The sequence below is a fragment of the Callorhinus ursinus genome, unplaced genomic scaffold (assembly GCF_003265705.2).
Source record: "Callorhinus ursinus isolate GAN/ISIS: 27379988/994484 unplaced genomic scaffold, GSC_fseal_2.0 scaffold27, whole genome shotgun sequence".
NCBI classification, from domain to species: Eukaryota; Metazoa; Chordata; class Mammalia; order Carnivora; family Otariidae; genus Callorhinus; species Callorhinus ursinus.
The window spans coordinates 20,654,014-20,678,328 of NW_027397089.1; the positions used below are offsets into that span (position 1 = coordinate 20,654,014).

At 44.2% G+C, this 24,315-nt stretch overlaps 1 protein-coding gene across 4 annotated transcripts in view; it reads right to left on the reverse strand.

The window, feature by feature from the left end:
* Positions 1–5,739: 5,739 nt before the first annotated feature.
* Positions 5,740–24,315, reverse strand: part of BORCS5 (BLOC-1 related complex subunit 5) — a 98,376-nt gene continuing 79,800 nt past the window's right edge. For all 4 annotated transcript variants that reach the window (XM_025879844.2, XM_025879843.2, XM_073877966.1 and 1 more), the window contains one exon: positions 5,740–6,475. In XM_025879844.2, coding sequence (XP_025735629.1) covers positions 6,245–6,475 — 231 coding nt within the window. In that variant the 3' untranslated portion in view covers positions 5,740–6,244. The remainder of the gene's footprint in view (positions 6,476–24,315) is intronic.

Consider the following 24,315-nt stretch of genomic DNA (forward strand, 5'->3'; position numbering starts at 1 on the left):
TTAAATTTCAGAAAATTTAAAAGCAAGAAGGATGGTACTGGGTGAGCCAGGACTAGAAGAGCCGCCTTGGCCAGGACCTTGCAAAGAACCGGAGGTGGGCAAGGGACACGAGGAAAGGGAGTGTCTAATACGTCTGCCTCCAGAGACGGAAGGCGGCGTGTGCAAGCAGGTGTTCAGCGAGAGGCTTCAGATGAGGAGGTGCAGGTCTTGGGAAGTCCTGAAGGTCAAGCCACTTACGACTTAAGCGTACAGATTTGGGGGCCTCTTAGAGACCAGTAAGAGCAGGCTAGTGCTGGAGGACTAGTTTGGGGCTGACAACGAAAATTAGAGCAGGGCTCAGGCTAAGGGGAAACAAGGAAGGTAGAGAAGGCAAGGGAAGGGTGTACATACTGGGACTAGGTGACAAACTTTTCACCTCAAAGCCGTCCCTGTCATTTTAAATACTGTCTGGTTTTGTTTTCTGACACCACGCAGAAATGTTTTAGATTCAGTAACATTTGTCTAGGTGCTTTTCTCTGAATATTACTTTCCTGCATCTATAAAAGGAAGAGGGAAGTGAGTTATTTCTAGCATTCCGTGGGGCCCATTCATGTCCTTGTACAGCATAATTATACTCGGTTATATCTTTAAAGTATTGCGAAATCAACTGGAAAATGACATCACTGTCTTGGAAGATGTTTACAAGTCAGTCCCATTGTTGCAGTTTATGTGCACAGGCATCAAATGGGGTTTATGTAAAACCCAGTTTCATTCCTTTGGTTCTAGCTAAAACAGTAAAGCCCATGGAAACGCTGTCCCACGGGAAATGCAGGCTGTGACCTCGCGGGAGCAGTGTCCCAGGCAAACAGTGTGGCTTGCAGAGGCTGAGTGCAGCCGTGCTCTGGGTTCTCTCTGCTCAAGGCAATTGTGACAGTTTTCAAAGGCTGAAATTAAAGTACTTGGTTCACCAAAGCTTGGAGCGTGAATCCCGCTCACTGTATATAATAAAAGTAAAAGGCCGCAGTAGGAAGATGCCTTGACTGGTGAAGAAAATGGAGTCCTTAGTAAATTCCATCAGGCCTTATGCCGACCTGGATAACCCTGCACAAATTCCTAAAAGTAGTGGACACACATCAGCGCCCCACAGGAGATAAATGGTTAGACTAGGAAGCAACTAGGTATAGTTGCCAAAAATTTTTATTTTTTTGGTTTGAGGCATGTGAATAAAGAAGTTATCTGGTCACCCTTCCCCTCTGGAGTCGGGCCTTTTGAATGGAAGCGACACACCTTGTGTGTGTGCAAGAAATTCAATGTTCCTTACTATACGTTAGTCAACAGCAATGATCTCTTCTCTGGGGCGCTATGCAGCTCTTAACTGAGGAATGAAAGGGCAGGGGAAAGAAGAGCAAATTCTTTCTCTTGGCATGAAGAACAATTGACATCCCTAAAGAAGAAAAACTGTCACTTCACTCTACCCCTTTGATCTTTAATAGCAACATTTAAGTAGTTTCCTACTGAGTACTGTGTGTCTGGGTTTAAGCTGAGCTATAAACAAATCGGGAAGACAAAATTTCACTCACCCTAGAATCTCAATCCATGTTTGCTCTCAGCTTCCATTCCTGAAGATTCCTGGTTTTGCCTTGGGACTTGCTAAGGGAAATACCAAAGCTAAGTAAGTTCTACAACTCCACAGAAGCAGGGGCACATGTCAGTCCCCCAGGGCCATTAGTTTATGTAACCTTGGAAACAGCATGTTTGGAATACCCATAACGTACCTTCTTCATATGTCGGCGGAAATAGCAAAAAAATACCCAGAGGAGATTTTAACGAAAAGCCCCACCTCATTCCTTGAGTGCACTCCTGTATCTCAGGCTATGGAGTCCTCAGAATTCACTTCAAATACTCTGCGGAGAATATAAATTACATTCCTAAGAAGGACAGAACTTTAAGGGAAACAAAGACATGACATCTGTCAAATTATATAGGCTCTCATGGAATCTACACTCTCACTGGCTCTTAACCCCACAATTCATTCCCTGTAAAGTGACGTGCACACATGACACAGGGTGAAGGCCAGCTTCTACAAACATCCACTTTGAGTCAAACAAGGACACTGTGGTTATAGGGGCCTGTTTGACAGTGTTCATAAATACAGATGCATAGAGCAATAGATTAGCAAAACTGGTGCTCAAAAGGAGGGAGCCACTGGACACTTTCTAATTTCTAATTAACAAAAGAAGGAAACAAGCTCTGTTGAGAGTTCAGAACTTAAAGTCACTTCTGAAACGTAGGGCCACTGCTCAGAGACAATAGGTGTTGCTAGAGTATGAGAGTCACAGAAGGGGAATCCTGGGGCTGGAAGGGGCCCGAGAGCCCATCCGGACCAGCTCACACCACAGGGAGGTGGAAACAGGCTCAGGGAAATGAAGGCATCTGCCAAAGGTCCAGGCTGGAAATCTACAGCCAGGGCCCCCTACAACTCCAGGGGGCCTCTTTGTCCCCGAAGCTCCTAGAGGGTCCAGATAGGTCGCCGGGCATTAAGCAACAGAGATTCAGCAGAATGAGCTCTTCAAATAGCACATCACGCAGATTCCCAGAATCTGCCAGAAAATGTAAAAATCTGAGGCCGGAAAGGGCTGGTAGCGCCATGTCACCAGCCAGGGTTCAATCGGAGCAGAAGCACCAGGAATGACACAGAATCAGGGACGGAAGCGTTAAAGGACTGACCTCGAGCACCTCCTTACGGGTGCTGCTAAGAGAGCCCCAGCTGAGCTGTTTCCGGTGCACGTGAAGTCACCGGGCAGGCGGGCGGGAAAGAAGGGATGGCCAGGATGGCTGGAACCTGCGAGCAGCCCGCCAGAACCGGCGTCCGCCTCTCGCTAGGACCCACGCTGGCCTCCCCTCTTCTCGAAGCTGCGGCCTCCTGCCACAGAGGGCCTACAGGAGAAGCTCGATTCGTACCTGGCCCGCGATTTGGAAGAGCCCAAGGCAGGGTTCTGTGGCAGCCAGGGGAGCCATGAGGCCGGCAGCCGTCCGCGAGCGCGAGCCTGAGGTGCAGCAGGGCCTGACATCGGCGACCTCCGGCGACGGAGCAGAGCTGCGGCTTTCTGTCCACTTCCACACCTCACGCAGATGGCTCTCGTGGCCAGGCCTAACCAGAAACGAACAGGGAAGGGGACTGCAGCAAACAGTCCAGCCCAGCCAAGCTGACGACGTTGCAAAACCACCCCCCACACCATAACTCACTAGAATTCTTTAAAAAAAATATTGAATTTGCCTATTGTTCTTCTCTGCTTCTACCCAGTAATCAGTAGCCTTGCTACTTAGGACCCAAACGTAAGTTATTCTCATTCTTTTTTTTAAACTCATTTTTTTTCCCAGTAAGCTCTACACGCAACATGGGGCCTGAGCTCACAATCCTGAGCTCGAGAGTCCCACGCTGTACTGACTGGGCCAGCCGGGTGCCCGTCTAACTTCTTCAGAAGCAGAGGAGTTGGCTTTTGAGTTGGGTGGCGAGCTGGCTGGCCGGCTGGCGGAGAATGTTCTCATGCCACGGTCAGTCCGCCTTCCTGCCACGCTCACACCATGAACTGCTGACGCACGGTGAGCAAGCTCCGTCCTCAGTAGGCTTGGTCTGCATCTCATTTTATTCGTTCTGCGCTTTAATTTGTAAATTATACTAAGTGCAGTGATGGTAATGGCACCTGATCCCCGAGCTGTTTTTATAGCTCTTCGTTCTCTGAAAGCTGCAGGCAGAGCTGGGTCTGCACACTCCAGGAACTCAGAAAAAGATGAGGGTGATGGCTTAAAAAAGCCACTTCCTGTCAGTCTTGGCAAAGAGAATAGAAGTATTCCTTACATTATTTCTTCAAGACATAATTTCTGCCGGTTTGAAATTCAAAAAAAAAAATAAAAGGAAAAAACAGTAACGAGCACAGGTGGCACCTAGACTGGCTATAGCCGATATTAAAACGTATTATGAAATGATATTAAAACCGTATAGAAAAATGAAGAACTGCGTGAAACAGTGGGGAGAAAGGCGAGTGGATGCGAATATAGTTCAGAACCAGCTCCTCAATCATGTGGAAACGTGATACACGACAGAAGGGGTACTGCGCGTCAGCGGAGGGACGACGCGTCATTCAATAAACGTGGCCACCTTCCCCTCCGTGACATTTGCTAAAATAACCTTAGCTATTAATAGGTTTCTAAGAAACAAACATCTTTCTGGATTTGTACCCGCGAATGAATTCCTCTAGAAATGGTTTAAGACCCAGTAAAATCCCGACCATCAAAAGGCATTAGAAACACCGCCTTCTTTGATGAGTGCTGCCCAACAAAGGTTAAAGGGCGAGTTCCTCCCTCCCCAGCTTATGGCTTCCGAGTCCCCCACGACTCCCTCAGGCCACTTTATCCCCTCAGGCTGGACATCTCTAGCCCGCCTTCCTAATGGGGAAAGGAAAGTATCAGTCCCCAGGAAGGCAGAAACGCCATGTGAAGGTTGCCCCCTGACCGAGGGGGACGCTGCCTCAGCCTCTTCCCTGGGCTCTGGTGTCCATCTGGTCTTTCCAGCTCAGAGGGATGAACAATCTTGACATTTTTGGGTTGCTCCTTCGAAAATCCTAGAAGCTGTTTTCCACCCCCCCCATGTCCGAATTAAAATTTTTTTCCATTTAGTTTCGAATGCTCAGGTTTCTTCTGTCATCCAGTTGTTTTATGTCCTCTGTGTTATCCTGGGTACTAAGAATCTTCCAAAATCGTATGTTTAAAATCTGAGATGAGAATCAGATCCAGTTTAACAGAGAAATGCTAAAGTAAGTGGCTCAACTTTAAGGTTATAAATATACCGAAGGCTGTTTTTGACATCTAAAAAATACCTTCTGAAGTTGAGAGGATTTAATAAAGGGAGTGAGGTGAGTCCTGACAGGATGTCCTGGTCTCAGAGGCTTACCAGTTGCCCCAGCTCCTGGTCGCAATGTTCCTGCCTCGATCTGTTCCTCCGTTCTTTTTTTAAGATTTTATTCATTTGACAGAGGCACAGCGAGAGAGGGAACACAAGCAGGGGGAGTGGGAGAGGGAGAAGCAGGCTTCCCGCAGAGCAGGGAGCCCGATGCGGGGCTCCATCCCAGGGCCCTGGGACCGTGAGCTGAGCCGAAGGCAGACGCCCAACGACCGAGCCCCCAGGCGCCCCGTCCTCCGTTCCGTTTCTTTGCGTCATCAGTCTTCTCTTCCCCGGGGACAGTTCTGATGTGCACACTCCTGCACTAAGTACTTCTGTGGTTACTCGGGTGGGTTCCTGTCCTAAACTCCCGGCAGTTCAGCAGCCCTGAGAGTTTCCTCTCTTCAGAAAGGAAGGGCCGGGACCACGGAGCCCTGTTTGTAGTCGGGGCACCATGTCAGGCGCCTCGAGTGGGCTTGATACACGCCCGCTGCAGGCATTTCAAAGGCTGCCTAACGCAGCAGGGTTGCCGGGCTAGTAAAATAAATGTGGTTAAAACCTTCTTACAGACATTGGAGTCTTGCCAGTGCTGATGTAATAAAAAGAAAGCTAAACCATATCTGCATTAAGGAAACCAGCTATCAGTGGGAGATGAGCCCGATGAGGGTGTTCAAAGGAAGTCCTCAGTCTCCGAGGACGACGCAGGACGGACACCATAACCCAGCACACAACAAAAACACCAGTGTTAAGCCACGGCAGGAACAGGGTGCCCCAGATAAAGACCTGATGTGACGTCAACAGGGTAGGAACAACACAGATACTTGGATTAAATTAGTTCTTTATGTTTACAACAATTCATAACACGGAAAGCCTACTGAGTAAAATTTCATGAAGGCATCAAGGACACAGAGCTTCTTAAAACATTTCTCCCCTTCTCTCTGGAGCTTTACCCCACAAGCTAGACTTGACAATATACACTCTCGATTAAAGAAAAAAAAATCTAAACAAAATAAAAAGAATTCCCGACACAGTTCTGTAACAAACTCCTAATAATTCAAATGCTCCAACTTCGGTTAGCACCGAGAATCAATTTGGTTCGTTTTGCAAAGGGAAAAACGCATCAAGGAAAGGGGATATAGGTGGGGCAGGCTCAGATTTTCAGGCCAGCCGGGCCGTGTCACAGCCCTTCCGGGAGTCCCAGAGCCTCCAACCAGCTTCACGATCCAGTCACCTCCTGGGACTTTGGTTCCCAACGTCCTCAGGGCATTGGCGGTGCCAGGCTCTGTTCCCACAGAACAACAGCCTGGCCGGAGGGGAGAGGCAGCTCTAGAGCCTGAGCTCTCGCTCTGGTTTCATGCTGAAGGGCTCCAACCTTTCGCTCTCCGGCAGCAGGCTGTTGAGCCGCTCCATCAGGGGCACAGTCTGGTCAATGCCCATCTGTATGCGGCGGAGGATGGCTGACATCTCGTTGACTTTCTGGATCTGCTCCGCGTATTTGGCATATCTTTTCTGGCGCTCTTGCATGAAGCTGAAGAGAGTTTCTACAGACAAATCCATCTGTAGAGGGAGGAAAGAAGGGAAATACATTAAACCTAGTTGAAGCAAGTCCTCCTCTCCAGAGGACCAGGTGCCCAGCATGAGTCCCACGGGCCAAATGGAAGCTGACTGGCTCAGCTTTGTCAACTGCTGCCCCACAGTCATCTTTGGAGGGGGACTCAGAGATGACTGCTTCTGGCTCTGTTTTGGGCATGTGAGCCACTTATACCTTGTTGAGACCGTCAGATTTTTTTTCCTCTCTACTCAAAGAATCCTGGGCTTGGAAATTAGACCAGGGTTTGAATGTGGCTCTGCCACCTGAGTTGATAATACTTACCTTTTTTTGCACATCTGCAAAAAACAGGGACCTAGGGGCGCCTGGGTGGCTCAGTTGGTGAAGCGTCTGCCTTCAGCTCAGGTCATGATCCGGGGTCCTGGGATCGAGCCCCACATCGGGCTCCCTGCTCAGTGGGAAGTCTGCTTCCCCCTCTCCTGCTGCCGCTCCTCCTGCTCATGCTCCCTCGCTCGCTCTCTCTCCAATAAATAAAAATCTTAAAAAAAAAAAAAAACCAAACCAGGGAACTGATTCCCCAACTGTGAGGATGGAGTGAGAGAACACACCCAGCACAGGACCTGGCATGGCTCAGAGGTGCTTCACATTTGCCACTCCTCCCTGTCTTCCTTGAATGGCTGCAGGGTGATGGCCCCTTGGGGGGACAAGTGCAGGGAAAGGGGTGGATTTCTCTGACAGCCAAGGCTCAAGCCCATACCGTGCACCACACTGCTGTGAGGCAAACTGCTCCATGCACTCCCTCCCCCAGTTAAACAAATGTTAGGCTCTGTGCTCCCCTTTTGTGACTATTTTCTTCCCCTGGGGAAGTTTTTTGGAACCTGTCACCTGGATAAAAATAGGGGGCAGGAACGTCCAGCCCGTCAGGTGCCTATACCCACCCCTCCTGTGTAGGGAAGAAAACAAACTACCAAGACTCCAATTTTGACCCTTAAATTGAGTTCAAACGCTACTTCAGCCCCTCATTCTTATCCACTCCAGGAGTGTGCCCCTTCCCAACCCCCCGCCTCATGCAAAATGATGGCACCTAATACATGTTACCAGAGCCTCTGGAAATGGTGTGATAAAAACCAACCCACGGGGCACCCGGGTGGCTCAGTCAATTAAGCATCCACTCTTGGCTTCGGCTCCGGTCATGATCTCAAGGTCGTGAGGTCAAACCCCACGTTGGGCTCCGTGCTGGCCATGGAGCCTGCTTGAGATGCTTGCTCTTCCTCTCCCTCTGCCCCTCCCCACCCTCCCTCCCTCCAAACAAACAAACACCAAAGGAAACAAACAAGAGGAGACCAAAGCCAGCCCCAAGAAAAAATAACTAGTTCTATTTTTATGCTGTTTGTCTGGGGGGGGTGTGGAAAGAAGGCGAGTGAGGAAGGTGTTAGAAGAACTTCGCTTGTTTTTTCTATGTTAGCTCTTTCCTCACTTGTTCTGAAATGCTCAGGGGACAAAAAAACAGCTAGTGGGAGGAAGTGGGGGGAGGGAAACAGCTACCTCCCAACACTGTGGAAGCGATTTATACCTTCAGATGGTTCTCTGCAACGCTGTTCAGTCATTCAGCACTTTGAAGGTAGTGGGCCAGTAAATTATAGTGTTCCTGAGAGCCAACCACTGGGCCTTTTCAGAATATGGCAATTCAGTTCAGCACCTAGAAACACTCCACCTTCCAACAGACAGTGGGTGACCTGGGACCTCGCTGGAATCCTCATAAGAACCAGCAGAGCCCACTGAACTGCCTGCTCCAGCATTCAGAACCATCTTGAGTTACCACATTTCACTTGGCAGGGCCATTCCCGTCCTCCCCACAGCCAACTCTACCAGACTAGACAAACACCCATGAAGTTTATCTGAAATGGCCTCCAAGACTCTAACTTGTCATGTCTTAGGGCCTTGGCAATCAACCACTCCCCCGACTTATACTTGATCAGACAGTGGTATTTGTTCAAGTGACAGACACGCCCACACATCTCCACATCTGACAGGGGCCCGTGTTTGATGTATCCAGAGCTTTTGCCTAAATCCACTTCATGTTTAGTGCCTGGGGGAGCACACGTAATTCGAGCCTGCTGTTCACACACGCTGACAGTACGTCTCTCAAGAGTCAATTCCCTGAAAGTCCATGGAGGAAAAAAGCACAGAAGAAGAAACCTGAAGCTGAGTGACCTGCGAGGTCTCACAGCAACAGAACCAAAACTAGAAGCCAAACCTCCTCAGTCTAGCATCTTCCTTTCACCCATATGCCCCGAGCAAGAGAGTGTACCATTAGATTTTAGTTGGGGCATGGCACTGAATTGCATGATGGAGACGTTATTGCCTTTTAAACCTTTTCCCCTTCTTTCTGACTGCTGCCAGGAAAGTCTCGAGTTGGTGCAAGTAAGACTTTAAAACCTGGGGAAGTGTAACAAAACTGGTGATGCCTATTTCTCATGTCCCCGCCCTTCACTCTCTTGAGGCAACATGGCCGCTGACCCCTAGTGCCCGCCTCTGTGTGTACCCATGTGTGTACAGACGGACTCCAGCACGTCCGACCAGACTTCAGTAAGGCAGTATCTAATGCAATTCCGAATCTTACCATTTTGACAACCTGGAACATATCCTTATTCACCTTTCCTATTTCTATTTTTGGCACAGAGATTCTGATGAGGAAGCAGATACATAATACACAGTCAACAGACCTCTGTTGGTGCTACACTGTGCCGTCCCGCATGCAAGGTCCTGGGGACCCAGGTACCGAGAACCACACTGTTTGTACCCCACACAGCTTACTCTACATCGACATGACTTTTGTTTTCCACTGTCTTTGTTAACGTATCTTGGCTCTTCCAGAAAACAGGCCCAGAAAGGGAAATGTTGCAAATAACTTTGTTTCAGAAAAACCATGTAAGTGAAAAAACTATTAGATTTTCCAACAGAGAATGACTGCTTATTTTCCACAACCTTTGCCTCAAAACCCACACCTTGCTTTGACCACATGACTAAGTTCTAGTCAGAGGTACGTATATGTGGCAGTCTCTCATGGCAGCTTCTGGGTATCCTCCTTAAAACTCAGCTGGCATAGACCCTGCTCCTCCTTCTTCATCCCTTCCCTCACTCTGCTCCTCCAGGCAGCATGCAGATGCAGCCCCCTTCGACCGGCGAACAAGTAAGGTCACATCCCGGGGACGGTAGAGCAGAGCACCAGAGGACTAGGTCTATGAGGACTTTTGTGGATGAGAGCAGTACCAGGCCTGCGAGAGAAGAAATTTCCATTCTGTATAAGCCACTGTGATTTTGGACCTCTGTACCACCACTTAACTTTAATCTTATACGGGTAGAAATGAATGAGATAAATTCCCTGCCCTCAGAGAACCCACTGTTTACTCTTAAATTCATACCTCAAATGTTGCCCTGCTAGGACATGCATATACTGTCTCTGATGGCAGTACACGTCAAAGGACAAGTAAAAAAGAAGGTGAAATTATTTGTGGGTGTAACTACAGGCTTTACTAAGACATGAGTTATCTGTAGAATGTGCTCAAACTTGTTCCAAATACCTTATTTGGATAGTACAGCCTAATTGCTCATCTGGGCAGTCCACTGTCAGAAACATCCAAGATATTAGCAAATCAACCCAGCAATGATACATCAGAACCAAGTGAGGTTTATCTCAAAGATGAAAGCCTTTTCAGCATCTGAAAAATAAAGTTATTTGCCATTTCAACAGAATAAAGGTTAAAAATTATATAATCATTTCAATAGATGCAGAAAAAGCATTTGACAAATTCATTTATGAAAAGTTTTGAAAATCTGGAACAGAAGGAAACTTCCTCAACCTAATAAAGGGCATTTATGAAAACCTACAGCAAACATCACAGTGGTAAAGGACCCTCTTCTATCTAATCAGGAACAAGGCAAGGATGTCCACTCTCATCACTTCTTTTCAACACTGTACTAGAAGTCTTAGCCAGTGTAGTAAATTCATACAAGGAAATAAAAGGCATAGGAACTAGAGAGGAATACATAAAAGGGTCTTCATCTGTAGATGACATGACAGTGTACTTAGAAAAATCTTAAGGAATCTACCAAAGACTAATAAAACTAACAAGTGAGTTTATTAGCAAGGTTGCAAGACAGATGGCCAATATACAAAAATTGATTGTATTTCTGTATACTTGCAATGAACAACTAGACAATATAATTTAAAAACATTATTTACAATTGCACCCAACAATTACGTAGGGGAAAATTCAACAAAATATCTACAAGACCTGTACACTGATAATACAAAACTCTGCTGTGAAAAATTAAAGGTGATCTTAAAAAATGGGTAAGTATACCATGTTCATGGATTGGAAGATTCAATATCATTAAGATGTCAATTCTTGCTGAGAGTCAACTGCAAGCTGAATCAAAATTCTAGAAGGAATTTTTTGCAGGGATTTGATAAGCTGATTCCAAGTACACAAAATGGCCAAAAGAATTTTTAAAAAACTACAAAGTTTGAAGACTTACAGTACTTGATTTCAAGACAGTATAAAGTCACAATAATTAGGTTAGTATGATATGGGCACAGAGACACATAGATCAATGAAACTGAACAGAGAGTACAGAAATAGGTCTAAACACATGTGGTCAATTGTTGTTGTTGTTTTTTTAAACAAAGGTTCCAAGGTAATTCAGTGGGGAAAGTAAAGTTTTTCAATAATTTGTACTAGAACAACTAGATCTCTGTATGGTAAAAAATAAATCTGGACCCCTACACTTCACCCCATACACAAAAATTACCAAGAAATGGATCACAGTCCTAAACATAATAGCTACAACTATAAGACCTCTAAAAAGAAAACAGGAGAACAACCTTTGCTATCTGGAGTAGGCAAAGAATCTTCATCAAAATTCAAAACTTTTCTTAGATACCATTAAGAAAATGAGAAGTCAAGCCACAGACTAAAAGAAAATATTTACAATACATATATTTGATAATAGACATCTAGAATATGTAAAGAACTCTTAAAACCCAATATTAAGAAAAAAAGCCAGGGGTACTTGGGTGGCTCAGTTGGTTGAGCATCTGACTCTTGATATCTGCTCAGGTCATGATCTCAGGGTTGTGAGATCAAGCCCTGCCTTGTCAGGCGCGGGGCTCAGTAGGGAGGTCTACTTGAGATTCTCTTCCTCTGCTCCTCCCCGCTCCTTGCTCTGTGCTCACTCTCTCTCAAAAAAAAAAAAAAATCTTGGGGAAAAAAAAGAAAGAAAGAATGAAAAAATCCAAATTTGGGATATTTTCAAGAGTACTGCCCCAGGGGCGCCTGGGTGGCTCAGTTGGTTAAGTTGCCTTCGGCTCAGGTCATGATCCTGGAGTCCCGGGATCGAGTCCCACATCGGGCTCCCTGCTCAGCAGGGAGTCTGCTTCTCCCTCTGACAGCTTCTCCCTCTGACACTCTTCCCTCTCGTGCTCTCTCTCATTCTCTCTCACTCAAATAAATAAAATCTTAAAAAAAAAAAAAAGAGTACTGCCCGGGGCTTCTGTCTTGTTAAAACACTAATTGAATTTCTAAGGGAAAAAAATCAGCTTTTAAAATCTTTAAAAGGAGAATTAAGACCCCTTTCAGGAAAGTAAGCCTCCAACTGATCAGCTGAATATGAACTGAGTTTATTAAAAAGAAAGGTAGGGGAGAAGGGGTCAGTGAAGAATCCTCCAGGAGATCATCTGGACATGGAATCTGACCCTCTTGGGACAAAAAATTCAAAATTTATACAAGTAAAACTTGTCTGAAGATTGCACCTACAGGCAGTATTAAGGAAACTGAACTACAGATCAGGGAAAAAAACAGGGTGCCTGGCTGGCTCAGTGGGTTGAGCATGCAACTCTTGATCTCAGGGTTGTGAGTTCAAGCCCCACAATGAACAATCTCTACAGTGGGTGTAGAGATTACTTAAAAATAAAATCTTTAAAAAAAGGAAAAGGAACAAAAAGAGTAGCTAGATGCTAACCAAACAGTTGTCTGAAAAGAACTCCCTTGCTAAAGCTCTGACACATCTTCCCTGGCGGGAAAAAAATTCTACTCAGTTCTCAAATCACTCTGGAGGCTTCTAGCTCATGACCAAGATTAAATCCCATTCCTTGTCTACTGCCAAATGAGAAGTGGCTATTCCTAACGTTGCACATCGAACCTCAGGGAGACCTGTTTCATGGAAACTCCTGTCTTGACTGAGCTCGAGTGGCAGACTCCAATGCTTTCAGACCCACTGGCTTAAATTCTCAATAGTTCACTTCCCAAAGGTTTAGCCAGAGCTTTTACCTCAGGTGTGAACTGACTGTTCAGACCCTCCAAATGACCTATGTAGATATCTGAAGGCATTCCTAAGCTCCAACTGAGACTGAGAGTCACTCTCTGAGGAGCAGCCTTCTATGGAAGCAACACAATAAATAAAAAATTAAGGTGAATCATTCTAGATTCACAACCAACTTATATAGCTTGCAGATGAAGAGAGTGGTGTCAGAATTGGGTCAAAATCTTGGTTCTGCATATGACTGCTTACCTTTGTAACTTTTTTCTTTTTAAAGTAATCTCCATGCCCAATGTGGGGCTTCAGCTCATGACCCCAAGATCAAGAGTCACAGGCTCTACCAACTAAGCCAGCCAGGCACCTCTCTACCTTTGTGACTGAGCCAGTCACTTAACCTCTTTGAGCCTTAGCTTCTTCACCCTTAAACTGGGCATAATGACAGTACCTATTTCAGAAGGCTGATGTGAAGAGTAATGAGATAACATGTACAAAAAGCCTATAATAGCCCCCAGAAAAACAGAGCACCATAAATTATAACATATATGTGAACTGAAATAGAAACTATGTCTAAAAATTCCTTTTCATGACATGGAAAAACAGGGTAAGGAATTTAGTAAATAAGGGCAGGGAAAAGAATGACATTTTGAGGTATCCAACAGACACAATATATCTTTGTTGTAACGGCGGGAGAACTTATTGTTATGCCTCATGGCTAGTACATTAACTATCGTCAAGGCTTACACAATCACAGTGACAATTTACCATTGTGTTTTTCACTGACACGTTTCATTTTTGTTCCAAACTTTGCTACTGAAAAACTTACAACAGTCACACTACTCATCTTGTAGTTTCCTGACAGAAACATTTTACACTACATAATAACTAAAATCATTATTTACCTACAAGTCCTTCCATGTGTTTTTGATTTATGTGTTCAGCCATGAGAATGAGTAACTCCTTCCACTGTTTGTGGTAAAATAAAATGGTGAAATAAAAAATATATAGGTATACATGCATGTATATATATTTTTTCAAAAGATATTTTGAAAGCAAGCAGAAGAGCTTTAAAAAATGGTGTCTTCCCCAAGAGGAGTCCATTGCTTCAAAAATTTTGTTACATAAAATTTCCTGATGGGGTGCCCTGGCTGGCTCAGTTTGGTGGACGCTGCAACTCTTGATCTTGGGTTGTGGTTTCGAGCCCCACAATGGGTGTAGAGATTACTTAAAATCTTTAAAAAAGATTTCCTGATAAAATAAGCTTTGATGCTAGTGTCACACAGGTCGGTCATCCTATGTAAGATATCAAAATGCTTGATGTAACTTCCTTTTCAAAGTAAAGGTAATCTTTTCAAAGTAGTGGTACATACTACAAAGGCCTATAGTTTTAAGTTAGATGTATAATACAGTAAGAGCTTCACAAAGATACTGTACATCTTCTAAATTCCTAAAACCTTAATCATAGATATGTATAATACCTTTTTCACAGATCAAAAGAAAAATCAGTAAACTGTGTACCACAGTTAACAAAATTCAAGTTTATATGATCAATAGACTCGTTTTCCCATCAGTGACTTAAGTTTAAAAAAAAATGTTAAAAAAGACTGCTTAAGGGACGCCTGGGTGGCTCAGTCAGTTAAGCATCTGCCTTCGGGTCTGGTCATGATCCTAGGGTCCTGGGATTGAGCCCCACATCGGGCTCCCTGCTCAGCAGGGAGCCTGCTTCTCCCTCTCCTCCCCGCTCATGTTCTCTTGCTATCTCTCTCTCTCAAAGAAATAAAATCTTAAAAAAAAAAAAAAGACTGCTTAAGAACTCAACTGAGACATTAAAAAAAAAAAAAGTCATGTTATCTTTCCCACCCTTTAAAAGTATTGTTCAGTTCTTAATGTAATAATGTCTCTCAGTTAACTTAAGTGTCAAGGTCAAATTTTATTTGGTTTCAATAGTTCACTTTCTCTGTACTCTTTCTACATTTAAGTTCCTGTTTCCCAAAGAGATCAATTTAGGAATATGGGGTGGGAAGCAGAGGCCATGAAGGGCTAAGGCCAGCTCACCAAGGGCCGTCTGCCCCTCTTCCCACATTCCAAATCCTGCCCCAGCTTTGTTCTTCCTTTGGACAGACATCCTTCTTTGGAAATGCTTCAGTGTTTTACATAAAGCTTCACCTTTTTACATATTCTAAGTGCCAAAACTACCAACTCCCCTGATTAGAGAACATTAGCATTGCCATATAAATCAGTACTGTTCCAAGGGCAAAATCTGCTGTTGCAAATTCATTTCTCCAAAGATAAACAAATGGCCAATAAGTACATGAAAAGATGTTCAACATCATTAGTCATCAGGGAATTGGAAATCAAAACCACAGATACTACTTCACACTCACTAGGATGGCTAAAACAAAATGGCAGATGATAGTGAGGATGTGGAGAAACTAAAATCCTCGTGCACTGCTAGTGGCAACGTAAAATGGTGCACTGCTTCAACAACAGTTTGGCAGTTTCTCCAAAAGTTAAATACAGAGGTACTATAGAATCCAGCAATTTCACTCCTAGGTATATGTCCAAGGGCACTACAACATATGTGCATGCAAAAACTTGCATACAAATGTTCATGGCAACATTGTTCAGACAAAAAGCAGAAACAACCCAAATGTCCATCAGTGTATATCCCTACAACTGAATAGGATTGAGCCATAAAAAGGCATGCAATACTGATCTAAGCTACAAAAGAGATGAGCCTTGAAAACAGTACGCTAAGTGAAAGAAGCCAGACACAAAAGGCCACATATTATATGACTCCATGTATATGAAATGTCCAGAACAGGCAATCCGTAAAGACAGAAGGTAGATTAGCTGTTGGCAGGAAATAGGAGAATGGGGGATGGGAGTGACTGTTAACATATAGGTGATGAAAATGTTCTGAAATTAGACAGTGGTGTTAGATGAACAACTTTGTGAATATACTAACAACCACTGAACTGCCCCACTATAAAAGGGTGAGAGGTACCTTGAAGCCGAGTTCTCAGCAATCTCCCAGAACCTTCCTTGCTGGTTCTTAAACTGACCCCTTAATGGCTGCATTCTTAATCTCAATCCTGACTAGAGGCACCTTCTGCTTTTAATTTAAATTTAAATTTAAGTTTTTATTTAAATTCCAGTTAGTTAACATACAGTGTTACATTGGTTTCAGGCATATAGTATAGTAATTCAGTACTTAGGTACAACATGGGGTGCTCATCGCCAAGTGCCCTCCTTGATCCCCATCACCCATTTAACCCACCCCTCCCACCTCCCCTCTGATAACCATTAATTTGTTCTCTATCGTCAGGAGTCTGTTTCTTGCTTTGCCTCTCTCTCTTCCCCTGCCCTTTACTCATTTGTTTCTTAAATTCCACATGAGTGAAATCACATGGTATTTGTCTTTCTCTGACTTATTTCACTTAGCATAATACTCTCTAGCTCCATCCATGTTGTTGCAAATGGCAAGATTTCATTGTTTCTTATGGCTGAGTAATATTCCATTGTATATATACACCACATCTTTAACCATTCATCAGTTGATGAACACTTGGGCTGCTTCCATAATTTGGCTATTGTAGACAGTGCTGCTATAAACATTGGGGTGCATATATCTCTCTGAATTAGTATTTTTATATTCTTTGGTAAATACCTAGTAGTGTGATTGCTAAATCATAGCATAGTTCTGTTTTTTGAGGAAACTCCATACCATTTTTCAGAGTGGCTGCACCAGTTTGCATTCCCCCAACAGTGGAGGCACCTTCTTCTCAAGATCTTTCTTCTACTCTCAGATCCTGGTGCTTGGGCTTAGTTGTTCTATCAGTTACCATCTGATTTTGTCTTTGACTCACATGAGTAGCTGTCTCCACTTCAGAGAATCGAGTCGAATGCCCCCTGCCACCAGTTTGGCCCATTCTGACCAACCCTCCATCTTCTATCTCTAACCACATCTTCACCACTTGCCCTTTACTGGGGATTCAAAGATTATGAAGGTTAGCGTGTGCTGGGCTGCAACAAAAAATTTTCCAGGTCAACTACGTGTTTTCTTGGGTTTCTGACCCTCCTCCTGATCATCATTCCCACAGAGGATCTGGGAGCTCTCTGAGGCAATCTTCTCTAGGATGCCTCTCTCTTGCACAATGGACACAATGGGAAGATGTTTTCATTAATTACACCATGGGCTAGATGGCACCAATTACCACAAATGGGACACTTTGAAGCAATCCTGTTTCTGTACACAACAGTTCACAAGGACAGCTTATAAAAGTAAACTTTTACCATTTATTCTCATATCATACATTTGCTCTGTAAATCAGCTGAGAAACTCCTCTCTGGCAAATCTCAATCTACATGATCTACCAAAATCAAAACCTGAAGTCCATACAAGTGGGACTTTTTGTAACACATGTACATATTAGGATGATAGGTAGGCAGAACACAGTATATAACAGTAATTCCCTAGTTGTTTTAATTAATGTAATAAAATAATGTATAACAGTTACAACTACTATACCTTGAGTATCTATTAAATGTTAGGCATTGTACTATGTACCACACACACAGTCTTTGTTCCTCACAAAAGTTTTATAGGGAAAATGTCACTCTCTTTCTAGAGACGTGGAACTGGAGACTCAGATCACAGAATGTGTCCAGGGTCAAAGAGCCAGTACCAGCAGTGAAGCCAGAATTCAAACCCATGCTTTTCCCTCTAATCTTCACCTATCTTTTCCCCAGAGCTAATTAATTTGAATGTCAATTCATTTCAATTAAATACATACCATGTTGAACAATGTGTTCCATACTTTTTTTTTGAAAACCTTAACAGATGAACTGAAATGGCAATTTCTGACAGTTTTCAAGTGGAGTGAAAGAACACACTTTTGTTCCTATTTTAACCACCAAGATTTATTTTTTAATAACAAAAAAAACAAATTACCAGATATAGCATGGATATTTACAAAACAAAAACAGAGGAGACCAGAGGGAATAATCTTTGTCAGCAGATAAACTGGAATGACATTTTCACTGGCAAAGTCTGTTTGTACACTTTGGACTCTGACGCTTCACTTATACAAGCATTACACAATCCTTGACTTCACCAAGGGAGCTTAAACACAGAATGTTGGAGCTGCAGGCATCCTTGACAGTAAAGGCTACTCCAGAGTGCTTGAGCCATTTGCAGAAGCCCACTGGGCGGGTACTGCCAGAGCCGGGCTGGGTTCCACATCTCACGGTCGCTGTCAACCATCCCAAGGAATGAAGGTCGGCCAGTGACATTTCCTTTTCCACAGTTCGTTCTACTTTGTCAAGTGAATTAAACTGTGTGAAAACTGTGACTTGATTTCCATCCATAAAGAACCCCCCAAATCTGTTGTTAATGAATGTCAAAGTCAAATCAGACATCTCTAAGTCCGTTAGGAATAGGAACCTGCTCAGGTGGGCCTACATCTGCAATTAGGAGCATATAGGTCAAAATTGTGCACAGTTTCTACTTCCTTCTGGCATTACGTAAACCTTCCCCGGGTCCTTATTAGTCTGCCATTTCCTGTTGCGAAAGGAACAAACAATGGGCAGACTGTCCCCAATGTTTTCATTAATTACAACACAGGCTGAATGGCATTGATTACCACATAATGGACATTTTGAAGTGATCCTGTTTCCTTTTTTCAAACAATGTATCTAAATGTCTCCTAAAAGAAACACATTTGGGCCTTCAAGAGAATTAAGACATACCAGGACCTCAAGAATTTGAATTGCATCACTTTGTTCCAACAGTAATTTTATAACTTGCCCAACTTCCCCCAACGCCTTCTTACACTGTGCTAGGCCTAGGAGGGAAGGTAGGAGAGGAATCTCAAAGCCTTTAGGCAGTTCCCACAGCTAAGTATGAGAAAGTCCGGCCGGTTACCTCTTTCCCCCCCATCCTTCACAACAGAGCTAGTGAGGGCCTCTGAAAGGCAGCAAGTGAAGAAAAAAATCAGGGTACAAATAAAGTTCAGGGCAGAAATCCCGCTTCTCCCTGCCCTTGGGAGAGCCTTCCCTGTACACTACACAAGATAGTAGTTCGGGGCACAAAGACACACTCTGGCTTTGAGAAGTCTCTGTTCCGCTTCCTCCCTAGTCAGAGTCCCTCTCTGCAGTCCCAGAGAGGGAGCGGGGGCAGCATGAAGCCCCTCAGCACAGGTCTCCTCTCTGGCTCTCCCTCATTATCACCAGTCCCCCAAGATCCCAGTAAAAGGCCCTCTTCTCAAAAGAGTGATCAGGGAAAAGTGTGGGAAGTTAGCCTGGATGAGGGCAGAGTTGGCATTTTAAATGTGTAACTGTGGGGTCTGCGGGGTTATTTTTGTAAGTGTGGCTGCATCCTGTCAGGATTGCTTTTGAAGTATAAAAGTGTATCATGAAATTACGAAGGGAATATTGTAAAGGAAGCCAGGGTCAGGGAAAGTGTGTGAGCACTGCACATGAACGATGAGAGGACGTGAGAAGCCAAGGTGTTAGGGTAAGGAACAGAAGAGAAAGAAAGTAGAACGGTAGAAAAAGCATGGGTCTTAGATCTGGGTTTGAGTCCCAGCTCTACCATTTTACAGCTGGGTCACCCCGAATGGTTTAACTTTCAGGTCTCTGAATCTCAGTTTCTTTGGAAATGTAGATGACAGGGCACGTAAAATGCTCATTCCACCCCTGGCACGCGGCCCAATGTAAAAAGTGACAGCAGTGTTATCAGGACTACTATTACTACGGTATTAAGAGAGAATCTGGAGAAGTTGTGCTGGTAGATGGAGTGGGTGGATGGTGAAGAAAATCTGGGAGCCTCGTCACTAACCCGGACTCCCCTTACCAGTGTCCAGGACTAAAGGGAAATAAAGGTAAGTCTGTATGAACCTAAGTGACACAGTCAATATTTAAAGCTCAGGTGACTAAAACAATGTCAAACTGGGTCATGTGCTCTATAATTCCATGTATGCACCCCAATCGTCCGTGAACACAGTCCCTTTTTTGATTCAGAGTAGAGAACAGACCTTACAGGTGGTGTGGAAGTAAATACTTTACTGTCAAAATTCTCTACCCCGTGCCTGAAGAAAGAATGTGAGAATACGAACATACTAATTTGGGCGTATCTCAGTTGAAGCCAGAGGGTGTGCTCCTAAGCACTATGCTGGATGACCTCACTGGACATGTGACGGCCATAGCATTACCCATGCAGAAGGCTGAGGTGACAGCTCAGCTTAATACACACATTCATCCAGCAGACACCGCCTGAGCACGTGGGGAGAAATGAGGCAGGAAATGGCTTCTGACCAGGGGAAACCAGGAATGCTGCATGCCCAGGCCATTGGCATGTACTGATGGGATTGTCAGATCCACCAGGCAGGGACGGGGAGCAGACTCTAGCAGAAGGGAAGATGAGAGACACGGAGAAGCAGGAGAGACCAGAGGGCAGTGTGAATATGGTGGACGTGGGAGAATACGACTGTGACTGCTCTGGGACGGAAAGGCAGGGGAGGCAGTGCTCACAGAGAGACTCCAGGTCTCGGCAAGGATGAAGAGGGAATGGCTGAGGAGCCTTAGGGTTAGGGAGAGATCATTCCTGAAACTGTGCCACTAATACTCATACTTCTACAGATTCACACCACTTCCTCCTGGTCTTGCTGCATTTGAGATAAATGTCTTTTACTCCCTAAAATGATCTCTTCATTTACATAGCTTCCCGCAGTCCTACAGAGCACCTTCCCATTCATGATCCCACTCACTCTAGGCTGCAGGGCGGCCGTCACCTTAACTCTCTGTGTGAGCAATTTCTATTAGTGGTTTGATGTGACCTTAGACAAGTAGTAAGCTCTCTAGTCATGTGTAGCATGAACTGTGAAGTAATGCCAGGATGGCATCTAAAGGCTTACAATATTAAAATCTAGTTTGCTGGGGCGCCTGGGTGGCTCAGTCGGTTAAACGTCCAACTCTTGATTTCAGCTTAGGTCATGATCTCAGGGTCGTGAGACTGAGCCCCACGTTGGGGCTAACTCTGTGGGGAGTGTGCTTCTCTCCCTCTCCCTCTGCCCCTAACCCTTGCTTGCGCTTGTGCTGTCTCTCAAAAATAAACAAATAAATCTTTAAAATATAATTTGTCAACATGGGCAGAAAAAAGCTGTTGCTTCAAGCTCTAAGAACACATCCTAGATAAATCCTTTGGGAATCCTTGAGACCTGAAAGAATTAGTGATATTTTAAAAATATGGATCTGTGGGTGCCTGGGTGGCTCAGTTGGTTAAGCGACTGCCTTCGGCTCGGGTCATGATCCTGGAGTCCTGGGATCGAGTCCTGCATTGGGCTCCCTGCTCATCAGGGAGTCTGCTTCTCCCTCTGACCCTCCCCCCTCTCATATGCTCTCTCTCATGCTCTCTCTCAAATAAATAAAATCTTTAAAAAAAAAATATGGATCTGCAAGTGTCCTCCCTACTAACAACAGAGAGAGCAAATAAGTCTCCACTTCAGAACATCCAGATAAGTATGACAATAAGCAGATTGTTAATAAGGACAAGAATTTTGGGTACTGAAATTGTCATTGGTCAAAAAAATTTAATAAATTTTAGGTATAGGCAGAGTTTTGAGGAACAGTCTCCTGGTTCACTCTGTACTAGCCAGATCTTTATCTTACAAGTTCCTTTCTAGAAAGGTCTTCCTGGTCCACCCTACCTATAATTTCCATCCCAATGACATTTCAAATCCCTTTTCTTGCCTTAGATTTCCATTCTTAGCACTTATCTTACACTTTTTTACCTTTATTGTCTGTTTCCCCAGACATGTAAGGTTCTATGAGGAAACAATTCTACTTTGTTCAGTGATATATCCTCAACACCTAAAACAGAGCCTGGCACAGAGATGAATGAGTCCATAAGTGAAGCAGACATGTAAAGGCACATGCATACAAAGTTCTGAAAGGCATGTCCTTATCACAGTGAGTCAAAATTCTGCACCCAGGAAGAGAGAGCCCTAATAAGACTCATATGTTATAGGGGGGGGGAAAGAATAGAGGTATTCCAAGTTGGGAAAAAAATGTATGTTCAAGATAGACACATATAAAGTACAGAAAATAGAATGAAGCAGGCTAAAAACAAATACCACCAATCATCTCATCATTAACGGGCAACCACAACTGTCATGTTTCCTTTGAATCTTTTTTTAAAAAGGTATTTAACTATTTAACATAGTTGAAATCATACTGACTGTATAATGCTGTGTTCTGATTTTTCACTTAATGTGAAAAGCTTAAGTGTTTTCATAGTATCACCTGGTTTTCATTGACAGGACTTAGATCAAGTGAACTTTATCATAAAAATTTGCGCTTCTGAATCTCAAAGTTGGGCTACAGATGCATTTTAGGAATATAAGCTGACAGATGACACAGATGTTCAAAATGTAGCTCAAAATGTAATACAGCCCTGGGCATGCACATAGACTACATTTCCCAGCCTACTTTGGAGTTAGCTGCGGCCGTGTGATTGAGTTCCAGCCACAGCGACGTGTGACACAGGTTTGGTCCACAGAATCTCCCATCTGTGCTATTCCATTCTTTCCTCTTCTGCCAACTGGGTGCTATCAGGACGTGGTCTTTGGTTGGGTATGGCAGAGCCACATGATGGGAGGAGCCTAAATCCCTGAACTCAAGGGAGGAGAGTCACCTGCTACCATCCAGAAACATCCACCCTGAACATGAGCAAGAACTAAACTTCTGTCTCATTTGAGCCATTACACATTTCTTCATCTATTTATAGCTGCAGTCTAGCCTACCCTACCTAACACAACTCTCAAACCTTTATTTTCCCTAATAGAATAAAGGCACTATGATAAAGATAGTAAAATAATTGAAGAATATATTAAGTTCTTCATTTAACAAACATTTATTAAATGTCTACTATGTGCCAGGCATTGTTCCAAGCCCGGGAGCAACATTCAAATTTGCTAAAATTCTTTGTTTTTCTTCACTGAAAGAGACAGGACAGGGAATAGCTTTTCCCAGCCCTACTTCCAGTTCTATAGCCCACGTGCCCTTAATGCGCTTACGCTCTAGCTTACAGATGGCAATTACTCTTGGATTCCAGAGGCAGCTAAAGGGGCCTCCACCACTGCCCACTCTGGCAGACTGGAAATGACCTATGGGCGGGAGAGGGACGGAGGCTCTAGTAGCTGGCTCATGCGGCTGGTACTAGAAAAGCTGGCAGCCCCAGCCGTCTAGGGGCATGTCGAGGGCAAGCAAACTGGGGGGGGGGGGAGAGGGCTGCTGTTCACACATACTCATATGTCAGTATCCAGAATTAGAAGGGAGTTAAATCTTGGAGCAGTCAAATAACTGGGTTGTGCTCCTGCCTCGCCAAAAAATACAAGCCTACATTTCCAAAGGCAATTAATAAACTAGATTGGGCCTGCTTCCAGGATTTCAGCCTTTTGGCAGGACAGTACTGGTGTAAAGGAAGTGTGGGGCCAGGCCCAAGGAAGTACTGTACGGTCTACCTTACAGCCAGACAAACCAGAATAAGCCCAATCCTCCATCTGCATTTCCTGCCACCTAAGGGACCAGTTGTATTTCTTACCAAAAAGAAAGTTGCCCAAAGGACAAGAATGGGGGAGAATTATAATTATACTGTAAGGTCTCAACCTGAAATTTACAACAGAGTAACTTGTAAAATAGAAAGGGAACACAAAACTTTCTTTTAAATACCCTCAGCACGTTAGCAAAAAGAAGCCAAACATCTCAACGATCTTGTCAAAATTTGTAGTTTTAAGTAAACACTCCCAACCCATTTCATAATTTGAGGTCAAGCAAACAGAAAACAGTCTGAGGGTATGTTTAAAAGCAGCAACAGGAATCTAACAAGGCTGAACTTTAAAGGAGATTCAGTTCAAGGTGGTAAAGGGTAACAGTCTCACCAGGCCAGTGATCCACATGAACCAGGCTTTTAATTGAAGGAGCTACAATGAAGGCTAATGCCACCTCAGACACTGATTCTCTGTGCAACACTGTAAGCGATTCATTTAACCTTGACCAATCTCTTCCCCAGCCCCATGGGAGGAAGCATGGTACAGGAAGTGAGGCCAAATACTTGGAAAATGGCTCCACCTAGGTCTTAAAGATTTCAGTACTGTCAACAGAAAGAAATCCTTGCCCAGCTGTGTGTGCCAGCCCATGCCTGGTAGCTCACTCCTTCAAACACCAGTTGAGTGTCTACTGCATGAAAAAGGAAACTAAAATAAAAATGAAAGGGGCGCCTGAGTGGCTCAGTTGTTAAGCATCTGCCTTCGGTTCGGGTCATGGTCCCAGGGTCCCGGGATCGAGCCCCGCATCAGGCTCCCTGCTCAGTGGGAAGCCTGCTTCTCCCTCTCCCACTCCCCCCTGCTTGTGTTCCCTCTCTTGCTGTGTCTCTATCAAATAAACAAAAAATCTTTAAAAAATAAAATAAAATAAAAATGAAAGATTCCAAAGAAGTAGAATGTAAGTAGTATGGTCATGTAGGAAAGAG